The sequence below is a fragment of the Lagopus muta genome, chromosome 7, assembly GCF_023343835.1.
Source record: "Lagopus muta isolate bLagMut1 chromosome 7, bLagMut1 primary, whole genome shotgun sequence".
NCBI lineage: Eukaryota > Metazoa > Chordata > Aves > Galliformes > Phasianidae > Lagopus > Lagopus muta.
Window position 1 is genome coordinate 21,712,075 of NC_064439.1, and position 17,628 is coordinate 21,729,702.

Here is a 17,628-nt window from a genome sequence, read left to right on the forward strand (position 1 = left end):
TGGATGGAACATATTCTTACTTCAGTATTTTAACTGAAACCTCTGAGCTCTCCTGTATGTATTTCTTACTTTTACAGGGTTGCTGGATTTGGTTTATCAGCAGAAAGGTTACTAGTCTTTGTGTTTTAGTGTAGTCACAAGAAATAGGGAAAACAGCTGTAAAAAGAGCTAACAGCCTATCTTTGGTTTTCAGCTGAGTGAACAGTGGCATTTATCATTTTCAATGATAAGTTTCCTCTCCTTCACGCTTTTTAATAGGAAAAGAGATGCAGCATACAAACAGAATGAAGATAGAGAGACAGCACAGACTGAGAGCTAGAATGCCTCTGGATTTTGTTTTGTTTTCTCTTAAGTATCTTCTTGGCATCAGACTTCCATAAGTAGTTTTCACTGTCTGTCCTTTCAAAAAAAATCAGTGTGCTGAACTTCAGTTTATTATTACACCAAGGACGTGCCTGAGCATTGTAGCCAACCTGCATGCTAAGTAGTGTCCTGCTATGGCTATAGGATGCCACTAGTAGAACTGCTGAATGTGTTCTTTAGATTTTCTCTTGATCCAGGTGTGAAAGCAGCAGCTAGCATGTGCTTCTTCCCCTCTTCTTTCCTTGTGTCAGGGATCTGCTGGGTAAAGAGGCTCTGAGAGGATGTGGTAAGGAGATGATTGAGGGAGTGGGGGTGTCAGTCTGGGAGACAGTGATGCTGGCAGCAGTGGCAAACAACTGCACTCCTTGCCTGCATCTGAGCTTGATTGCCTTTGGTTCTGACTGCTCTGCTGCAAATTGAGGATCCAGGAGGTTGTGTGTGTGGAGGGTGCAAAAGGGATGTTACTGTGCTCAGCAGGGAAACCATCAGGTCAAAAGAAGGGTATTTCCCTTTGCACATCTTAGATGAAGTTTGCTTGTGTTACATGTCCTGTCAAATCAAAATGCTGAGCTCTCCTGAGTTGCTCTGTTATAGAATCATAGAATCACCAAAGTTGGAAGAGATCTCCAAGATCATCCAGTCCAACCATCCATATACCACCAATATTTCCCCACTGAACCATGTCCCTCAGTACATCATCTAACATTCAGATATTCTCAGGTTGATTCAACCAGGCTTACTGTGCACAGGAAGTGTCATTAAAAATGCAGAGCTTTCCTGACCTAGCTTACATATTTCACAAAGAAAATGTTTAGTGGTGTCTTATGTGAGCTTGACCAAAACAGGAGGGGCAGAAGGTAAGTCCATACCTAGAGAAAACTGCCATCAGGTTTCAGCAGTTTCAATTTATTTGTCTTCTGCTGGAAGTCTGGACCACTGGTATAAATTGCTAATCAAATGTTGGAGTGAATTTTCTCTTGCTGGTATGGCAAGTGCTACCCAACAAGAAAATGTAAGAGGGCAGAGTTTTTGAGCTGTCACTCTGAGTCAAGTGCTTGCTTGGCAGATAAATGGGTAATGGAGAAAGCAAAGTCACTTTGAGAACCACCTAAGCTTGCATCTGTGTGTGTGTTAACATGATAAAGTTAGATGCAGGATGAAGATAAAGCCATTGGCAGCAGATCCAGAGCTGTTTTCTTTTTTTAATTTTGACCTTCAGTTCACTCTGCAGAGAGCTGTCAACTAGAAGCATAGCAGAAGTGGTCAGGAAATGTTTAATTATCTCAAGTTGAGATGGATTTTCTTAGCACTGCTCCTGTCAGAGTTCCTGAGCTTAACTGCAGCTCTGACCTGCACCTCCAGGATGACCTTTCCTGTACCCTCAGTGCCACCTGCCTTGGAGCAGCGCTGAGCACTTGGTGTTCTTGAAGCAGCCCTGGTTACTTATTTCCCAAGCAGCAGTTAGGTATGACACACACACACACACACATCACTTTTGCCCTCAAGAAAAAAAGGCTATCAAGCTCTCATTACTTTTTCCTTTCTATCACTGTGGCAATTCTTAACTCCCTATAACTGGATGACCTCTGAAGTTCTCAGCTCTGGTAACCAGGGCTTGCAATTTACAGGGTGTGAGAATCTTTAAGATGACAGTTTCATCTATTGCATTTCAAATGTAACAGCATTTTCTTCAATGTTCTAGTGGTCTTCCTGTATGTTTTTCTTGAATTCTGCAGTCACAATCACAAGAGCATAAACTCAGTGGAGCAATGGACAAAGGTGATAGGTGTGGAAGAGTTCCCAATGGGAAATCCTGCCTCCCTGACCTGCTGCAGTCTGAGGAAGGTGTCAGTGAGCGCTTTGATAAAACCAATCTTCTTGACTGGGTTTTCAAAAAGCCTTTGACAGTACTGTACACCAGAGACTACTGAAGGAATATCAGGCTCAGAAATGAAGCGTACAAACTGAAGGGCATCTGGTGTTCTTCGCTGCAGGGGCTGTTAAAAGGACTTCGTGTCCCCTGTGACTTCGTTAATGGAGTTGTGAATCAGGGATGGTACGAGGGGAATGTCCCTGTGGCTGTCCTGGCTCATTGCAGGGGAGTTGCTCTGCATGACCTTTATAGGCCCGTTCCAACTCTTAACAGTTCTGTGGGTGGTTGGTTCAGTGTGGTTTTCCCCTTAAAAACAGCAATTCCCTTTGTCACTGTTTTCTCATCATTTTTATTTAAAAGCACTGAATTTCTAATTTTAAAAAGCCATGTTTTGTGGCAGGACTGTCCCTGTTGCAACAGCCCAGGGAAGGGCTCAAGTGCTTCGTTTGAGCAGAGCCAGCAGAGTAAGCTCTGCCCTTTGCCTCATTTTGGGATGCCAGTGGCTGGTGCAGCCTTTACGAACAATGGATTTCAGACTTCATGCTCTCAGCTGTGCCACTGGGCTGTACCTCATGGATGATCTCTCTCCTCCTGTCTGAAGCTATTTGTGCAAGAGGCAGAGATGATCCCTTTTGCTATGCAGAGTTAACTTTAGTCTGCGTGTGGTAGGATAATGCTAACTGGTGGGAAAGCCTTCAAAGCCAGAGCAGAACCCAGAGCCTAGAGACAGGAACAACTACAAAACATAAAAACCTTATCATCTGCTGTATCTTCATCAGTTAAGGTAAATATGGTTAGGTTGAGATTGGACTTGATGATCTTGAAGGTCTTTTCCAACCTGAGCAATTCTGTGATTCTGTGACCCCAATCTCTTCTCATCTTTTAAGACAAAGTAATCCTTTCAGTTGTGCTGAACTTGAATTTTTCTGCCACACATTGGTAGAATCGACTTGTAACTACCATTCCCATCTGAGAAATGTAATAAAAAAATCGCGTTTATGATAAAACACACCTGGGTTTCTGTGCAAAGCCATGGGAAAATGGAAGTGGGGTCTTCAGGACTGTCCTGGTTCTGAGCCAGTCCTTTCACTGAGTGCAAAATGCAATGGTTGGCCAAAGCTACTGACCTCAAACTGGCAATAGAAGGGTTGGGTGCAGAAAAGTCCTGTTGCAGAACTTTCTCATCCCTCAAAATTGAAAAAAGAGAGGAAGGTATAGTGCAAAACACTTTTTTTTTCTGTGGATTCTCGAGGCTCCTCCTCCTCCTTTCAGCAGGCTTATCTGGTTCTGGGCTGTGATGCCCTCTGCCCGGTACTCAGCTCTGGGCTTCATCACTCTATGTGATCTCATTTTTATTACACAACTTGCCGTAGTTCTAGTTAGTCACCCTGTGTTTCTATAATTGGTGTGAAAACCCTAATCACCCAATTAGGATGTGTAATGATATTGTAAAAATCCTATTAAACTGAGCGGAGGAATATTTTTAAAAGCTTTTAATAGGAATCTCTAGACATGATAGTAAAAGAAAGAGGACAGATACATGAGGTTTATTACGTGCTGATAACATGGTGCTTTCTAAATTAAACTTGAAAGAATGATATCCACTTTACTAATGTAATTACAAAAAATCATCAGAATATAATGAATAAATTAAAAATGTTATCTATACAGTATGTTATCAGTCTAATTCTCAGGACAAGAATTTAGGCTCTCACTTTCATGTTCTTGTGACATTCAAAATACTTCTGGACCCCTTAGTCTGTGCTGCAATCAGATTTAGATCCCTGGAGGTAAGAGTTTCCTTGCTTCCATTTGAAAGAATGCATGGATTCACAGTATGTTTGCAGTCACGTATTCCTGGATTTGGCACCTAAAGTTCTAAATTTGTCTCTCTTGGGGAATAAAATCAGAGTTTAAAAAGTACGGGGGAGAAGGGAGGAGCAAACAAATGACCGTATTTGACTCCTTTTTCTTACCTATACAGCAGGGAAAGATGAAAATTACTCACTTTTTGGGGGGAGTCTTGCATTGGGCATTCATTTTCAGCTGAATTTGTTCCTGTCCTGGCCTACTGAGCAGCCATCAAGTGTCAGAGTCTAGCCATGGTGCAAGGTGCAGGGGGTCTGAAACTGCCTGCCAGCAGCTGCAGGGAGGAGCTGTGGCATGGAGCTGCCCGAAGAAAAGCACTATGCTGCTTCCATTTTAGTTCATGTGGGAAGACTTTGTTCAAAATTCAAGTTGAAATGTTTTTCAACTTGAAAAAAAGTAGGAATATATAAATTTGTCAAATATATATCATTATATCGGTCGGAGAAGGTATTTAATACCCTGGGTCTGGGCACCAGCAGATTGGATCAGACGGCTCTGTGATGGATTTGGATCTTGGATATGATGAAGTAGTTCTACAGTGTTGGTTTTAATCATTGCACTGGTTATTAATTTTCTTAAATGAGCGTCACAAGGGAACTGCCGTTCGAAGGAGTTCAAAATTAGATTAGGATGTGAAGCAAAAAAGGAGCCATAAATCCTATGTCTTTTATTACAAATTTCCTTCCTGGCATTCTTTTCGGTACAGCAAATATGTTTTTAAAAGTTTTATTTTTTCATTGTATGCTCTGTTTGCATCACATGATGAACTGCTACTGTAAAATACAGATACATGACCTCAGTCCAATTAAGACAAAAGTATACTTAATGAAGGACTCTACTGAAGCATCACACAGCATACCTCAGGAGCTGGGACTTGCAATGAGAAAGGAAGTACTGGCCATCTGTCTGATGTGTTCTGAACCGGGAAAGCAAACCTTGTCAAGTTGTTCTTGGAAGAGCCATGAAACACAACTGCTAGCTCACTTATTGTGGGAGCTGCTCAGGTGGGCAGGATATGCAGGCTGAGCTGTTTGTCATTACTGAGACAATGTTCCCGTTGATACCAAACATAGGCCATGAATCACAGCATCTGAGTTTTGTGTCTGAAATGACAGATGATCTTTGACAGCTCTGCACCACTAGGTCACTGATTAGCGCTTCCAAGGCCAACCTCTAATCCTCAGTGTAAAAGTAGAAAACCATGGAACAGTGCTGCACAACAGTGATTCTATTAATAAACAATAAAAAAAGCACATTTAGACACCATCTCCCCAAACTGGACTTGGTTAAATGAAAAAATTTCCTTACAGAAGGAAGATGCCTCGTATCCAGAAGTGCAGAATCCAAGGAACACTTTTAATGTTGCAAGAGGTTTGTGAGGTTGCTGGGGAAGGGTCCTCCTGGCTTGTAGCTGCACTAGGACACTACAGCACTGCTGTTTGGGAGTCCAAAAGGATCTGCAGCCAGGAGAGCCAGCATCAGGAGCACCGCTGTGCACTCACACCCTCATCCTGCAGGACATACATAGTGGCCTAAGAGGACAGATTCTACTGGGGACTTCCTTTTTTCCACTGATAGAGAGAAACTGAAGACACGTTTTTGATCCCTGAAGGACTGTTTCTTTCACTTCCTAACCTGTTTTCTCCTGAAGAACACCCATTATGTATTCCCTTCTCTTCTGTGTGACGGTCATTTGTTTTTCTCTGGTGTTGCTCTAGTACCTGTAGGAGGACGTGTTAATTCTGATTTATTGGATTTCCATGTCCTTTCTCTCTCTAAATTGAGAAACAGAGCATTAAAGTTTCATACAATATAATGTTCTTCCATGGCAAAGTAGCTATCTATGAACTGGAGAAGCCAGGTGAAAAGGTGGGTTTGAGGCAATATAGATTTTGTTCCATTTAATTGGGGTGGAGTAATGGGGGCTTAAGTTCACCTCCGTTGGGATCCTTGAAGCACGAAATGCAATTATGAGAGCCTTGTTTTTTCAACTCAGGTAGAAGGAATTATCAGGGACTTTCCACAGGACTCTATAGCTCTCAGATATTTTTCTGAAAGTCATTTTTCTTAGCAGAGATTCTATCAAGCAAAGCTTTCACCAGGAAAAAAAAAAAAAAAAAAAATATCGGGAACTTGTCTTGGGAATAACTCCCCAGGGACCTTTTTCCTTGGGTATGTGCATTTATTTATATGATGTATGTCTTTTTATAAATCTTAGAGATTTGACCATCCTGAATGATTGTGAGTGTAAGGGGATTTTCAGAAATATCATAAATACTTTGGCAAGTAGTGTGGGACTACTTACTTTCTAAACACTTACCATACTAACTAAATCACCATGAAAGCCCCATCCACTCTGTTACATTTTATAGATGTGTCCTTGTATGGGAGAAGCAGAATATGAAATCTGGAAAATTGCATACAAGTGAATGGAGCCCTGCTGGAGTACTTCTGTTTGGCAATTTTTTTCTTATATAAATGCGGTAATAAAAACGGGAATTATTCCTGATTTTCCCGTTTTTTTGATCATAGATAAAAATTTTAGGTGCATAATGTAAAGCTCAAGATTAGATCATAGGATCCTTAGAGTTGGAGGGGACCTTTAAAGGTCATCTGATCCAACTCCTCTGCAACAAACAGGGACACCTACAGCTACATCAGGTGCTCGGAGCTCCATCCAACCTGACCTTGACTGTCCCTAGGGATGGGCCATCAATCAGCCCTCTGCACAACCTGTGCCAGTGCCTCACCGCCCTCACTGATGGCATAACATGAATGTACACGAGGCTTGAAATTTGTTCTGAGATTTAATCTTTAAACCTCAGTAACATAAATAATGAAAAGTTATAAACTTTGAATAAAGTGAAATTGAGTTGCAATGCTGCAGATGTTCTGGGATTGATCCATTACTGATGTAAGCAGTAATAATCCATGTTTACATAGATCAACAACAGTAATGAATTTCCTCATCAAAATCCTAAGACCTCCATATTAAGTTCTGGAATCACCATGTGTTCCTGCCAGCAGCTTTACAGGGATGACTCAGGTCTTCCTCTCTGTGCCAGACTGACCTCCTTCTGATTAGATTTCTGCCCTCTTCTCTTGTCAGTTCCTCCTGCACATCCAGCCTAATGGTTTCAGGCTGCTACTTTTCCATTGCTGGCTACCACCTGGCCCACCTCTTTCCAGTCTCCTGCCATGGAGAGCTGGTCAGCCCCTTGTGTTTGGGAGCATGCCCTCCACCCAACATCTCCCTGCAATATTCACTCTTCCTTTCCAACACCCACATAGGACTGCATATTTTAACAGGCTCTCCCAAGAGTCAGCAGCATCACAGTGAGTCCACCACAGTGCATGGTTGGTGAGCCAGTGCCCAGGCAATGAGCAAAATGGACTCAGCAGAGAATGCAATAAACTGTGACACCATTAATTCTAACACAGATGCTCTCTGCTATGAATAGTTGCTTGCTGGTTTGTTTTTAAAGACACTTCATTAAAATAATTTGTGTTGTTCCCTGGCTTGTAGGTCAGCCAACATGAGTTTTCACCGCGCTGTACTGACAAGACTGTCATGAGTCTCATAATTAGTTGCTATGCCTGGAGTTTGTCACAACTTTAATAAAATAACTTGGGCCTTTTCCTCCTAATTTTTCAGGAGGTCTCACCTTTTAACACTTACTCAATGTTTTGTTTAAAAAAAATTGTAAAGTGTTATTTTCACAAAGGCCCAGACTCTCTAAATCTGGCAGCTCCTTCTTGTCCAGTGTGGCTTTTTCCCTGTCTCCACACAGCTAAAATCCACTTCACCTCACAGGCTGGCTGCCACAAGCTCCCGCCATTCTGTTTTGAGAAATGTTTTCTAACCATTGCCTAAATCCTGCTTTGTAGGCCACAGACCCACTTATCATCCTGTGTTTTTATTTCTCCCTTTGTTTTGTGCTGCTGCCTCTTTCTATTGCAGGGACTACATTAAATATCCCCTCCTTTTCTTCCCTCCTAAAGGTTTTAATAACTTACTTCCACGCACTTCTCTATTCCTGCTATTGCATCAACTTCTTCCTCTAATTAGCGTCACCAGCACTTTTTGGCTGAATTTTCCTTAGGATGTTGTCTTTGTGCTTCTCATAACTCCTGGAAGTAGGTCCCGGAAGAAAGAGACTCAGTACCTCTCTTTAATCTTCCTCAAAACTCTCTCTTTTTTTTTTTTTTTTACTGGGAAATATATTCCACAGTGGCCAATTTGCTGTGCCTTGTGCTTGTGACTCATGTTGTACCATTCTCCATCCATCACTGTAAATCTCATTTTTGCAACAGTCTCTGTATCTGCACGACCTGCATGGACTCACTTAGTCCATAAAGGTCCCTGCACAACCAGGGTCTGGAACTGCTGCTGCAGTACAAGGAATGCCTGGACTGAGAGCTCTGAAGCACTTAATTTTGTACTCAGTACTTAATGTTGTGCAGTGCTTCGTTACCACAGTGATGGGAACTAAATAAAACTAAATGAAAGATTCAGTTTCCAAAACCTTTTTCTGAGCAGAGTGGCATGTGGGCTGGACTGTTTTTCACTAGTTTAGGTGATGATTTTGAGATGGAGTGGAGTGTAAACAGCAAACCTGAGGAAAGAACAAATGATGTTTGAATGCATGCCTGAAATCCATCTGCGTTTTACTGTTAAGAAGGCAGATCTCCATTTTGACATAGCAGCCTTTCAGGTATAACCCCAGCAAGTGTTTTGTGTTATTGTGGGGAGAAGTTTTCTCTCCATGGGAGTTAACATTCCTGTTATGCTCTCTGCTACAGATCTGAGCAGGCCAAGAAGGCACAGAGAGCACTGAATAATCAGAATCCATCCAATGTGCTATTTCTCTAACACATCTAGTCTAAATAATAGGAATTGCAAATGACCAAAATGTATCAAAAATTGGAAAAAAAAATTGCAAAAACGAAGCAAAAAAATGTTGAAGAGATCTGAGAAATAAAGTAGGGTTAATCTTTCAACCTTTTATGATATCAGCATACGTGTTTCTAATTTTGTGTGTAAAATATCACACACAATTAGCTTAAATATCCACACTCACAATTAGCTTGGCTTGTGTGCCTATATGTTTTCTAAAGCACTGATAACTTATGAGAGGATCCTTGCCCATGAGAAATCTCTTCTGGGGTATACTCCAAGCTCTGTATTTTCCCAGCCAGTCAATTGAGTTTTGTGTGCACAGGTGTGCAATCTCCAAGGTGTACGAACAGAGCTGTAGTTCTGATATCAGAGGCTCTGCTGTGATGAAAAGCAGTGGTGTTCCTGTAAACACCCTTCATCCAATATTTACGACAAAATGACGTGATTCACACATGCTGTTTGAGAGCATCTAAATGGATTGCCCTCAGTGCTCCTGCTGTTTCATTTTGCATCACTGTCATTATGAGGGTATTTGTTGAACACTTCGGTGACTTCAAAGCTTCAGGATCTGATATCACAGTGGCTGAGGCCATTACATTTGGAATATCATTTTCTCTCTTATGAGACCTTTACCAAGATGGCAAAAGAAAATGGGCTCATTAAAAGTTTTTCCACTTATTTCACAGGAACAACACTGGGCATTACTGCTGTGTTGCTAGGTAGCCAGGCAATCTTAAACTGGAAGGCAGCTCAGCACATGAATGCTTGCAAACCCAATGTACGTATGCTTGTTTGGCAGAATCTCTGAGATCACAGTTTATCCAGCAGCACTCACCATAGAAGCTTAACATTTATAATTGGTGCTTACATTACTTTATTGGTTTGAAGCATGTCGTTTTCTGATGTGTAGTCTGTGATTTTCCTCTCTCCACTCTTCATCCCCATTGTAATCTCCCTCCATCTGTGTGTACTGACAATACCTGAGATGGAATTAATTTTCTTCCCAGTTATCTTGTGTGGTGCAGTGGTTTAGACCTGTGGCCAAAACAATCACAATAGCACCAGCTCAGACCAGTGTTACAGCTATTGCTGAGCAGGGACTGCACAGTGACAAGATCTTCTCTGGTGGTCAGTGCCCTGGCCCAGTGGATGGATTGGGGATGGGCAGAAAGCTGAGAGAAGGCACAAGGAACCAGTTGAGCTAAACTAATGAAGGAGCTAATCCATGCCATACAACATCACGATTGGCAGTAAAACAGGAAGGAAAAGGGTTTGGGTAGGTTAGCCACCTTTTGACTGGGAGTTGGCTGGGCATTGATCTATCTGTGGGAGCTGTGAGCAATTACCTCTGCATTATTCTTCCTTCCTTTCTTCCTTCCTTTCTTTCTATCTTCCTTTCTTTCTTTCTTTCTCTCTTCCTTTCTTTCTCTCTTTCTTTCTCCCTTTTTCTCTCTCTCTCTATCTCATTATTTCTCTCCACCTCTCCTTTCCTTACTAAAGTACACTGCTTGCTTTATTATTTATTATTACACTTCTTGCTTCTGCCCTTACTTTTCTCCACCCACTGGGGGTGATGAAATGGTGAGTGATCAGCTGTGTGGTGCTTGTCTGCCCACTGGGATTAACCCACAACACAGTGTGATGAAAGTACACTCACTTATGCCAGGAGGGAGCTGCCTAAAGTGTAAGAACTGTACCTACATAGGAACGTCAGAGCTGAGATGCCATGTTACACCTACAGTCATTCCACCTCTAATGTGAGTGTAAGGGCAGAACAAAGTAGAAAGCGACTCCACACACCAGTACGTGAAACAAATTGACCACTAGGGGGTACTGGAGAGGTAAACTGGTGGCTCGGGGGGTCACCCCCAGCCAACAGCCCGTCACCGACCCAAGGGAAAACAAACTTTCCACTGCGCCTTTGGAGCTACACGAGCCATAACTCATCACCTCCTAACCTGGGGAGCAAGGACTGACAACAGCCATCAGGCTTGAGATGTAACATCTGAGCCTGTGTGCCCTCCGTTTATCATCTGGGATGCTCTGAATACAAACAGGGTATGTTTCCACAGGTTCATAAAAGAGGTGATTTAATAACAGCCACCAAAAGGCAATACATGATATGTTAGCTCTGAGAGGTTTTTTGGGGGAACAACTTATGATGTGGATATAGATTACACAGGTACTGTGTTATCGCTGAAGTTTTGTCACTAACACGTTTTGTTAGCAGAGCTTAAAGGTCACATCCCTGAGGATACGGCACCGTTTGTGTGAGCGAGCTTGGCGGTCTCTGCGGATAACAGCCATCGTGGGCTGGGTATTGCTAGAGGACAAGTGAAAGTGAGATTGCAGGGGTGGGGGGGACCAGGGGCTGTTTTGTGGCCTTACATCCATCTTCATCACAGGAGGGTCACTGAGGAATTGCTGTGTCAGCAAGTAACACAGCTCTGAGCCTACAGTCCCACCCACTGCAGCAGGGAGAGCTTCTCAAGGTGAGCAGGCTGGCTAACGAAAACTGGCCAAGGAGGTTTGTGGAGACTGCTTCCTCTGGCAGCCACCTCCTGATGAGGCTGTGTCCTCCCTGGAGGAGTCACACCCAGCAGTCCTGCCCTCTCCTCTCGCTCCTTCCCAGCAGAACCCTGCTGCCCATTGTGTGCAGTGAGCTCAAGAGGAGGGCTGGCTTCCCAGCATGGCACACTGTGCATCCAGAGCTTCAAATTATTCACTGCCCCTTCCATGAACACCCACTGCCTGTTCATGGTTTCTGGGTTATGATTTTTCAGGTTTTTGAAATTCCACCCCCTGACCCTGCTTCAATAGAGCAGCACTGCAACTTAAGCACGCTGCCTTTTAGTGTCCCCACGGAAAAATGCCAGGGTTTGGGTGTGGGGAGAGCTGAGAGAGCTCAGACCGTGGCAATGACTTTACGAATCCAAACAGCCAGTGCCTGAGAGCTGGCAGATGCACAGGGCTGCATTACCCTGTGAGCCACCACCTGCACCATGTGCTGCAGATTTGTTTTTTGGCATCTTATTTTACCCTGCAACTAATGAACTGGGTGACTGTGGCCACCCTATCTATATCCAGAAAGGAGATTTCTGCTATTCCACATACTCCAGACCCATTATCATGCTGTTTATAGTTTTAAACAATATGTTAGTTTACACAATAATAAACAAACTGCCTACCCTGCTGCCTCCTCTCCTCCAGAAATAACAAACCCAACCCACACCTCAGTGCAGAACGTTCAGACAATGAGGCTCACTGCCCTGTGTGATGCATGGAGCCAAATACTTCCTGTTGCCCAACCTGCAATTGATAGCTTGGCAAATATTGGACTTGATAATCCTTACATTTTCAGCCTGATTCCACTCATCTCGGTGGCAGTGACAGAGGTCAAGGCTCACAGTGAATTCTTAGTAAAGACAGCAAGGAAAGATGGGAATCATGAAGTAAGAGTAAGCGGGCTTTTATCTAGGGTGTATCTTTGGGGAATTGATGTGAAAAAGGATGCTTTAAATAAAGTGCCTGGCTTTTTATATTGCAGCTGTCCCATTAAATGCAAACGTGCTTTAACTCCATGCAGTGCTCATGGAAGAAGGTGACCAACAGCAATGTGCTTTAGCATTTTGTTCATGTGCATTTTCTTATGCCACACATTGCAAGACTTCAACATAGAAAAGAGAGGTGAAAACTTGCCCCTACAGGGAAGCAAAATGTCATCAGTATAATAGCTGCTATCTCTGTGGTCTGCTAATTGCGTCTTTCTGCCTTGCTGGCTTCCTGAGATGGGTGGTGGAAATACAGAAGAAGAAAAATAACCACCAACTTCTGAACTTGATCAAAGCTACAAAAGTGATTTCACATGCTTGAATCCAATGAATTTTCAACATGAGGGCCTTTGGAAATAGAGAAGGTTTGGGTGGGAGAAAGAACAAAGAGGGGCTCCAACACACATTTCTGTCAAGTGGAAACCACAGAGGGAAGAATAACAGAGCTGCAGTGCACAGCATGAAGGTTTCTGCACAGCTTCAAGCTCGTCCTCTCTGGTTGTGCACATCTGTGCAATGTCTCTGCGGACTGAGATTGTACCATTTTCAGCAGACAAGGACTGGGTTTCTCTGGCTGGCACCACGCTGATGTCTAATTTAGACAAAATTTTTCTTGATTTAAAAGAGCTTGACATGCACTCATAGATTACTCCCAAGCAGCTGTAAAACCAGACACTTGTCAGGAATTCTGAGTGCTACACAGTCACAGAAAGCAGAGCGCACTGTGGCCCTTCTGGCAGAGGCTTGACTTCATGAGTTATAGCTTACCTAGAAGCAGGGGGAAAAATGGGAATGTTGTTCCAAATTCACTAGGTGCTAGAAGCATTGGCTCATGTTGGTAAGACAGCATCTGTCAGTTAAGCATGCTTAATTACAAGTTCCTCAGAAACTCTATCCCTAATTGCCCAAAGACAGCCACAGATTGAATTAGGGCAGTGTTCGTGCAAGTCTCTGCTGGGCAGCACGGCCCCCGGCGTAAGTTATATGCACAGGGAGTGGAAGAGCTTGAATGCTCAGTGTTCGCTTCTGGACCAGAATATGTGTTTTGTGCTGATGGCATTTTCCTCTTCACCCAGAGGAGTACTCACAAATACTAGCACCAGATGTAAGCAGAGATCAAACTCTTTGACTGTTATTAAGGACTTAAATGTCATCTTTCACACTGACTGAATGAAACATCCTGAAGTGCTTGTGTCTTCCCAGTCCCTTGTCTGTTTCTTCTTAATTTTTTACACTTATATTCCTGTATTCCTCTCTTCAGTGTTTCAATTCCCAATGCCACCATTTTTTTCCATAATACAACATACCCAACATGAAATCAGGATTTTAGCTTCTGCTTCAAAGATGCTAAGGAAGTCAGTAGGACTCACACTCTGAAAGCCTTTCTGTCAAGCTATAGATTCAGGGTTTGTGCACAGGCTGTCCTACAACCTTCTGCACAGCTCTATGGTGGGACACTTTGCCATGACCTGGCACATCACAAAAGCACACACACAGCAGATAGCAATGTTACTCCTAGGAAGGCCTCACGTTGTCCCCACATTTGCCATCCCTGTGACAGACAGGTCTGATCCCAAATTGTTCACAATTGCAGATGGCTCAGATCCAGCCCACATAAATGCCTGTCTAGACAAATGTGCTTTTAAAATTGAGTTAGCCACTCTGAGCTGGGGCACAAATTAATCCTGCAAATTGTGTTAACTGGCCTCATTATGCCCAAGTTCATTTTAACCGGATAACATGCATTAAAACACCATTTGAAACGTGTAAACCTCAGTTTTAAAGCATGTTTGTTCTCAAAAAGTTCATGCTTTCTATTTTAGACCAGACACACATCCATCCTGACGGGTTAAACTGATTTATTTTACAGTAACGTTGGTTCAATCGAGTTAACAAGCTCAAAAGCTCTCAGCACTCATTAAGCCGTAGAGTATCACATCTGAGGGTGCCTTACCTGGCTGCATTTAGGGCCACAGACCAGGTGCTTTTCTCCCACAGCCACTCGAGCATCAGCCCAAAGCCAGGAGCTCCGTCAGGAGGGTCGCCTCAGGAGGGTCGCCTCCTCGCACCGCCAACATAAAGATCTCACACCGCCCTTTAAGGGCCCCGTCCGGGAGAGCAGCCTCCGGGCAGAGGGGGGAGGACGGCTCCGTCTGAGGGCACCTCGTGCCCGGCCCCCGCCCGTCCCAGAGCCCGGCGGCCCGGCGGGGCGGGGCGTGGTGGGACACCGCCCTGTAGGCGGCCCAGGGCCGCAGCCCGGCTCGGCAGCCTCCGCGAGCAGGGCCGGTCGCCTCCTCTCTCCCTCCTTCCCTCCCTCCCTCCTTCCCGGCCACGGCGCGGGGCTCCTCCTCCTCCTTTCTCCGCCGGCTCCCTCCCTGCCTCCCCCCTTCCCTCCTCCCTTCTATCCGTCACCCCCCGGCCGCACTTTCCTTGCGCTGCTCCCGTTTGCACTTTCCATCTCGCTCCTCCGGGGCAGCCTGGCGAGCGGTCGGGCCGGAGCTATGCGCCGTGCGGGGAGCGCAGCGGCTGCCGCGCCGTAGGGAACCGTCCCCGGGCAGGGCCGGGGTGTCCCGCTGCAGGCGGCGGCTCCCGGGCAGGGCTCGCATTGCCGTCCCGCCTCTGGGCGGAGGGGCCCGCGATGTGCGACATGATAGACTCACAGTCCGCCGAGAAGATCAGCAGGATGAAAAAGTTGCGGAGAACTTTGTCGGAGAGCTTCAGCCGAATAGGTGAGGCCCGCGGCGCTGCCCGGCGTCCTGGGGGGAGCGCGGGGCTGAGGGCGGGGGTGCCGGGTAACAGCCTCTTGCGGGTACCGCTCGGGAAGATCGGCGTTTCCCTGCTGTGCGCTCGTGTGAGCGCTCAGCCCGTGATCGAGTTAGCCCAAAACAGTCTAGCAAAGTGAGAATGGGCATCGCCCAGCGCGCTGCCAAAGTGAAACCTCGAGAAAAATGCGGAGAAGCGAATTTGTTATTGTGTGGCTGCGGGTCTGGCCGCTTATTTTTCGTTCCGGCTGCGCATTCCTGTAAGTTGAGGCATGAGATGCTGAGGCTGATAGCGCCGGGTAGGAGACTGGCGAGGGCAGACAAAAGAAGTCGGTCTGTCATCGCCGCCGAGCCGTGCCGCGCAGCATCCCGAGGCGGCGATACCCACGGCGTCTCCCTGTACCGTCGCTTCGCGTTCGGCATTGACACCGCTCGTTTCGCTCCGGGTTTTGTTGAGAACAATGCTAAAGAGTTCTGTCGCCTTTGGGTCCGTATTCCTGCCGACCCGGGGCGCGATGCTGGGTTTCATCCAGCGCCGGTTGGAGGCGTTGCTGCCGGCTGCCCGCAGCGGCGTGCTCAGAGCCGGGGAGCGGGGCGAGGTGCGAGGCGGCGGCGCGGGGCTGAGCTGGAGGCCGCAAAACCGGCGGGAAAAGCCCTGCCACAGCTCTGGCCCCGCGCTCACCCCGTCAGGGCAGGGCGCCGTCGGGCGCGTCTCTGCTCCCAGAGCCGCTCCGGCTGTATCTGAGCTGTGCTCCCTCGCAGCCGTGGCAGGTAATCGCACAACACGTGAAAACCTGTGATGTCCACGTAGTGGTGAGGCTGTGGCATGGGCTGCCCAAGGAGGTGGTTAGGCCGCCGTCCCTGGAGGTGTTTACAGAACGTGTGGATGTGGCACTGAGGGACACAGTCAGCGGGCTCTGTGGGGTGAGTCAGCGGTTGGACTGGGTCATCTTAGAGGCCTTTCCAACTGTAGTGATTCTGTGAACCTTTAGCTTGAAGTGTAGGAGAGCATCTGACATCGGGTATGTTCCTCTGTTCGGTCCCACTGCTGGGTGGGTAAGACTGAAAAGAGCTCATTCATGTTTGCAAAAGGATTTCAAAGGTGAATGTTTCAGTTCTGAAGTGGGTATTAAGTCACAGTTGCATGTCCCTCTGTTTCCATGTGAGAATATCTCTCACCTGTATTCAATCTTGCATCTGTTATAGGCATTTCACCAATTTGATTTTAAAAAGCCACCCAGGTGTTTGGCCTGTCACATGCTTGTGTGTCCGTACAGACACACACAGCCTGGTGCAGATCTGTGGGCAGGCTTTGCCAAGTGGAAGTCATTAACAAAGACAACACTTTAAATGGAAGTGCTGCGTTATCATAGCAGCATCGGTCCCACTAATGCCTTCTTGGCACCATGACCTCTCTGAGTGCTAACTTTTGCATGTGTTAGTGGCTTTCTCGGGTGATTGCCTCTTTTGGTTGCTTTCACTAATGAAATACTTCAGTTTCTGTGAGAGCTTTGGGCTGATTTAGGTGTCCACATTGTTGTACCTTCTGTGTACCAGGGCTCTTTGTGTGGTACCAGAGCTGTTTGCCTGTTGGGGCTGTTCTGTTGTTATGTCAGCAAAGCTGTTCCACCCACAGATGCTCTGGTAGTGTGAGCATCACGCTAATAAGTGCATGGTGAGCACAAGCTCTGATTTATCAGATTGAGGTTTGAACTGAGCCCACTCCCTGATAGCCACAGCCGCAGATAAGCTCAAGCAAAGTGAGCCTCTGTTCAAAACTCTCAGTTTGCGTACCAGGAAATGCTCAGGTGTGACACGTGCTCCACTTCTGTTTTGAGATTAAAGAGAGGAAACCAAACCCTCAGTAGAGAAAGCTTTTACTTTTGTCACGCTGTTTTCACATCTCTTTTTGGCAGTCAGGCGCTCCTTGGTCAGGTCAGCAAGTGACTGAGTGAATCTGTATCTGATCTTCAGCTTTGTCAGTCACCCATTCCCTTGTAATTTTTTATAAGCTTGTGATGGTCTTTTAGCTTCTCCTTGTAAATGTTTTCATAGGTTTAGGTACCCGGCAGCATTATGAACACTGGTGCTGGTGATGCAAAGTGATGGCATCTTCCTCTGCAGCAACAGAGGCATCTCGCTTAACTGGGCAGGGCAGCATGGGGCATCCCTCAATGCTACTAGGTCTCAGCTGCTAAATACGATTCTTCTAGTCCTACAGAGCCCCTTAATTTTGATACCAGTGTTCCCATTAGCCTCTTTAGTGAGAGTGGTGGAAGAGCTCAGAGTTGTCATTGGCAGTTTATTTTT

At 45.5% G+C, this 17,628-nt stretch overlaps 1 protein-coding gene across 1 annotated transcript in view; it reads left to right on the top strand.

Annotated features, from left to right (window-relative positions):
• Nucleotides 1-14,837: 14,837 nt before the first annotated feature.
• CDK14 (cyclin dependent kinase 14) overlaps nucleotides 14,838-17,628 on the top strand; it is a 307,407-nt gene continuing 304,616 nt past the window's right edge. Inside the window, exon 1 of the mRNA XM_048950388.1 lies at nucleotides 14,838-15,285. Coding sequence (XP_048806345.1) covers nucleotides 15,195-15,285 — 91 coding nt within the window. The 5' untranslated portion in view covers nucleotides 14,838-15,194. The remainder of the gene's footprint in view (nucleotides 15,286-17,628) is intronic.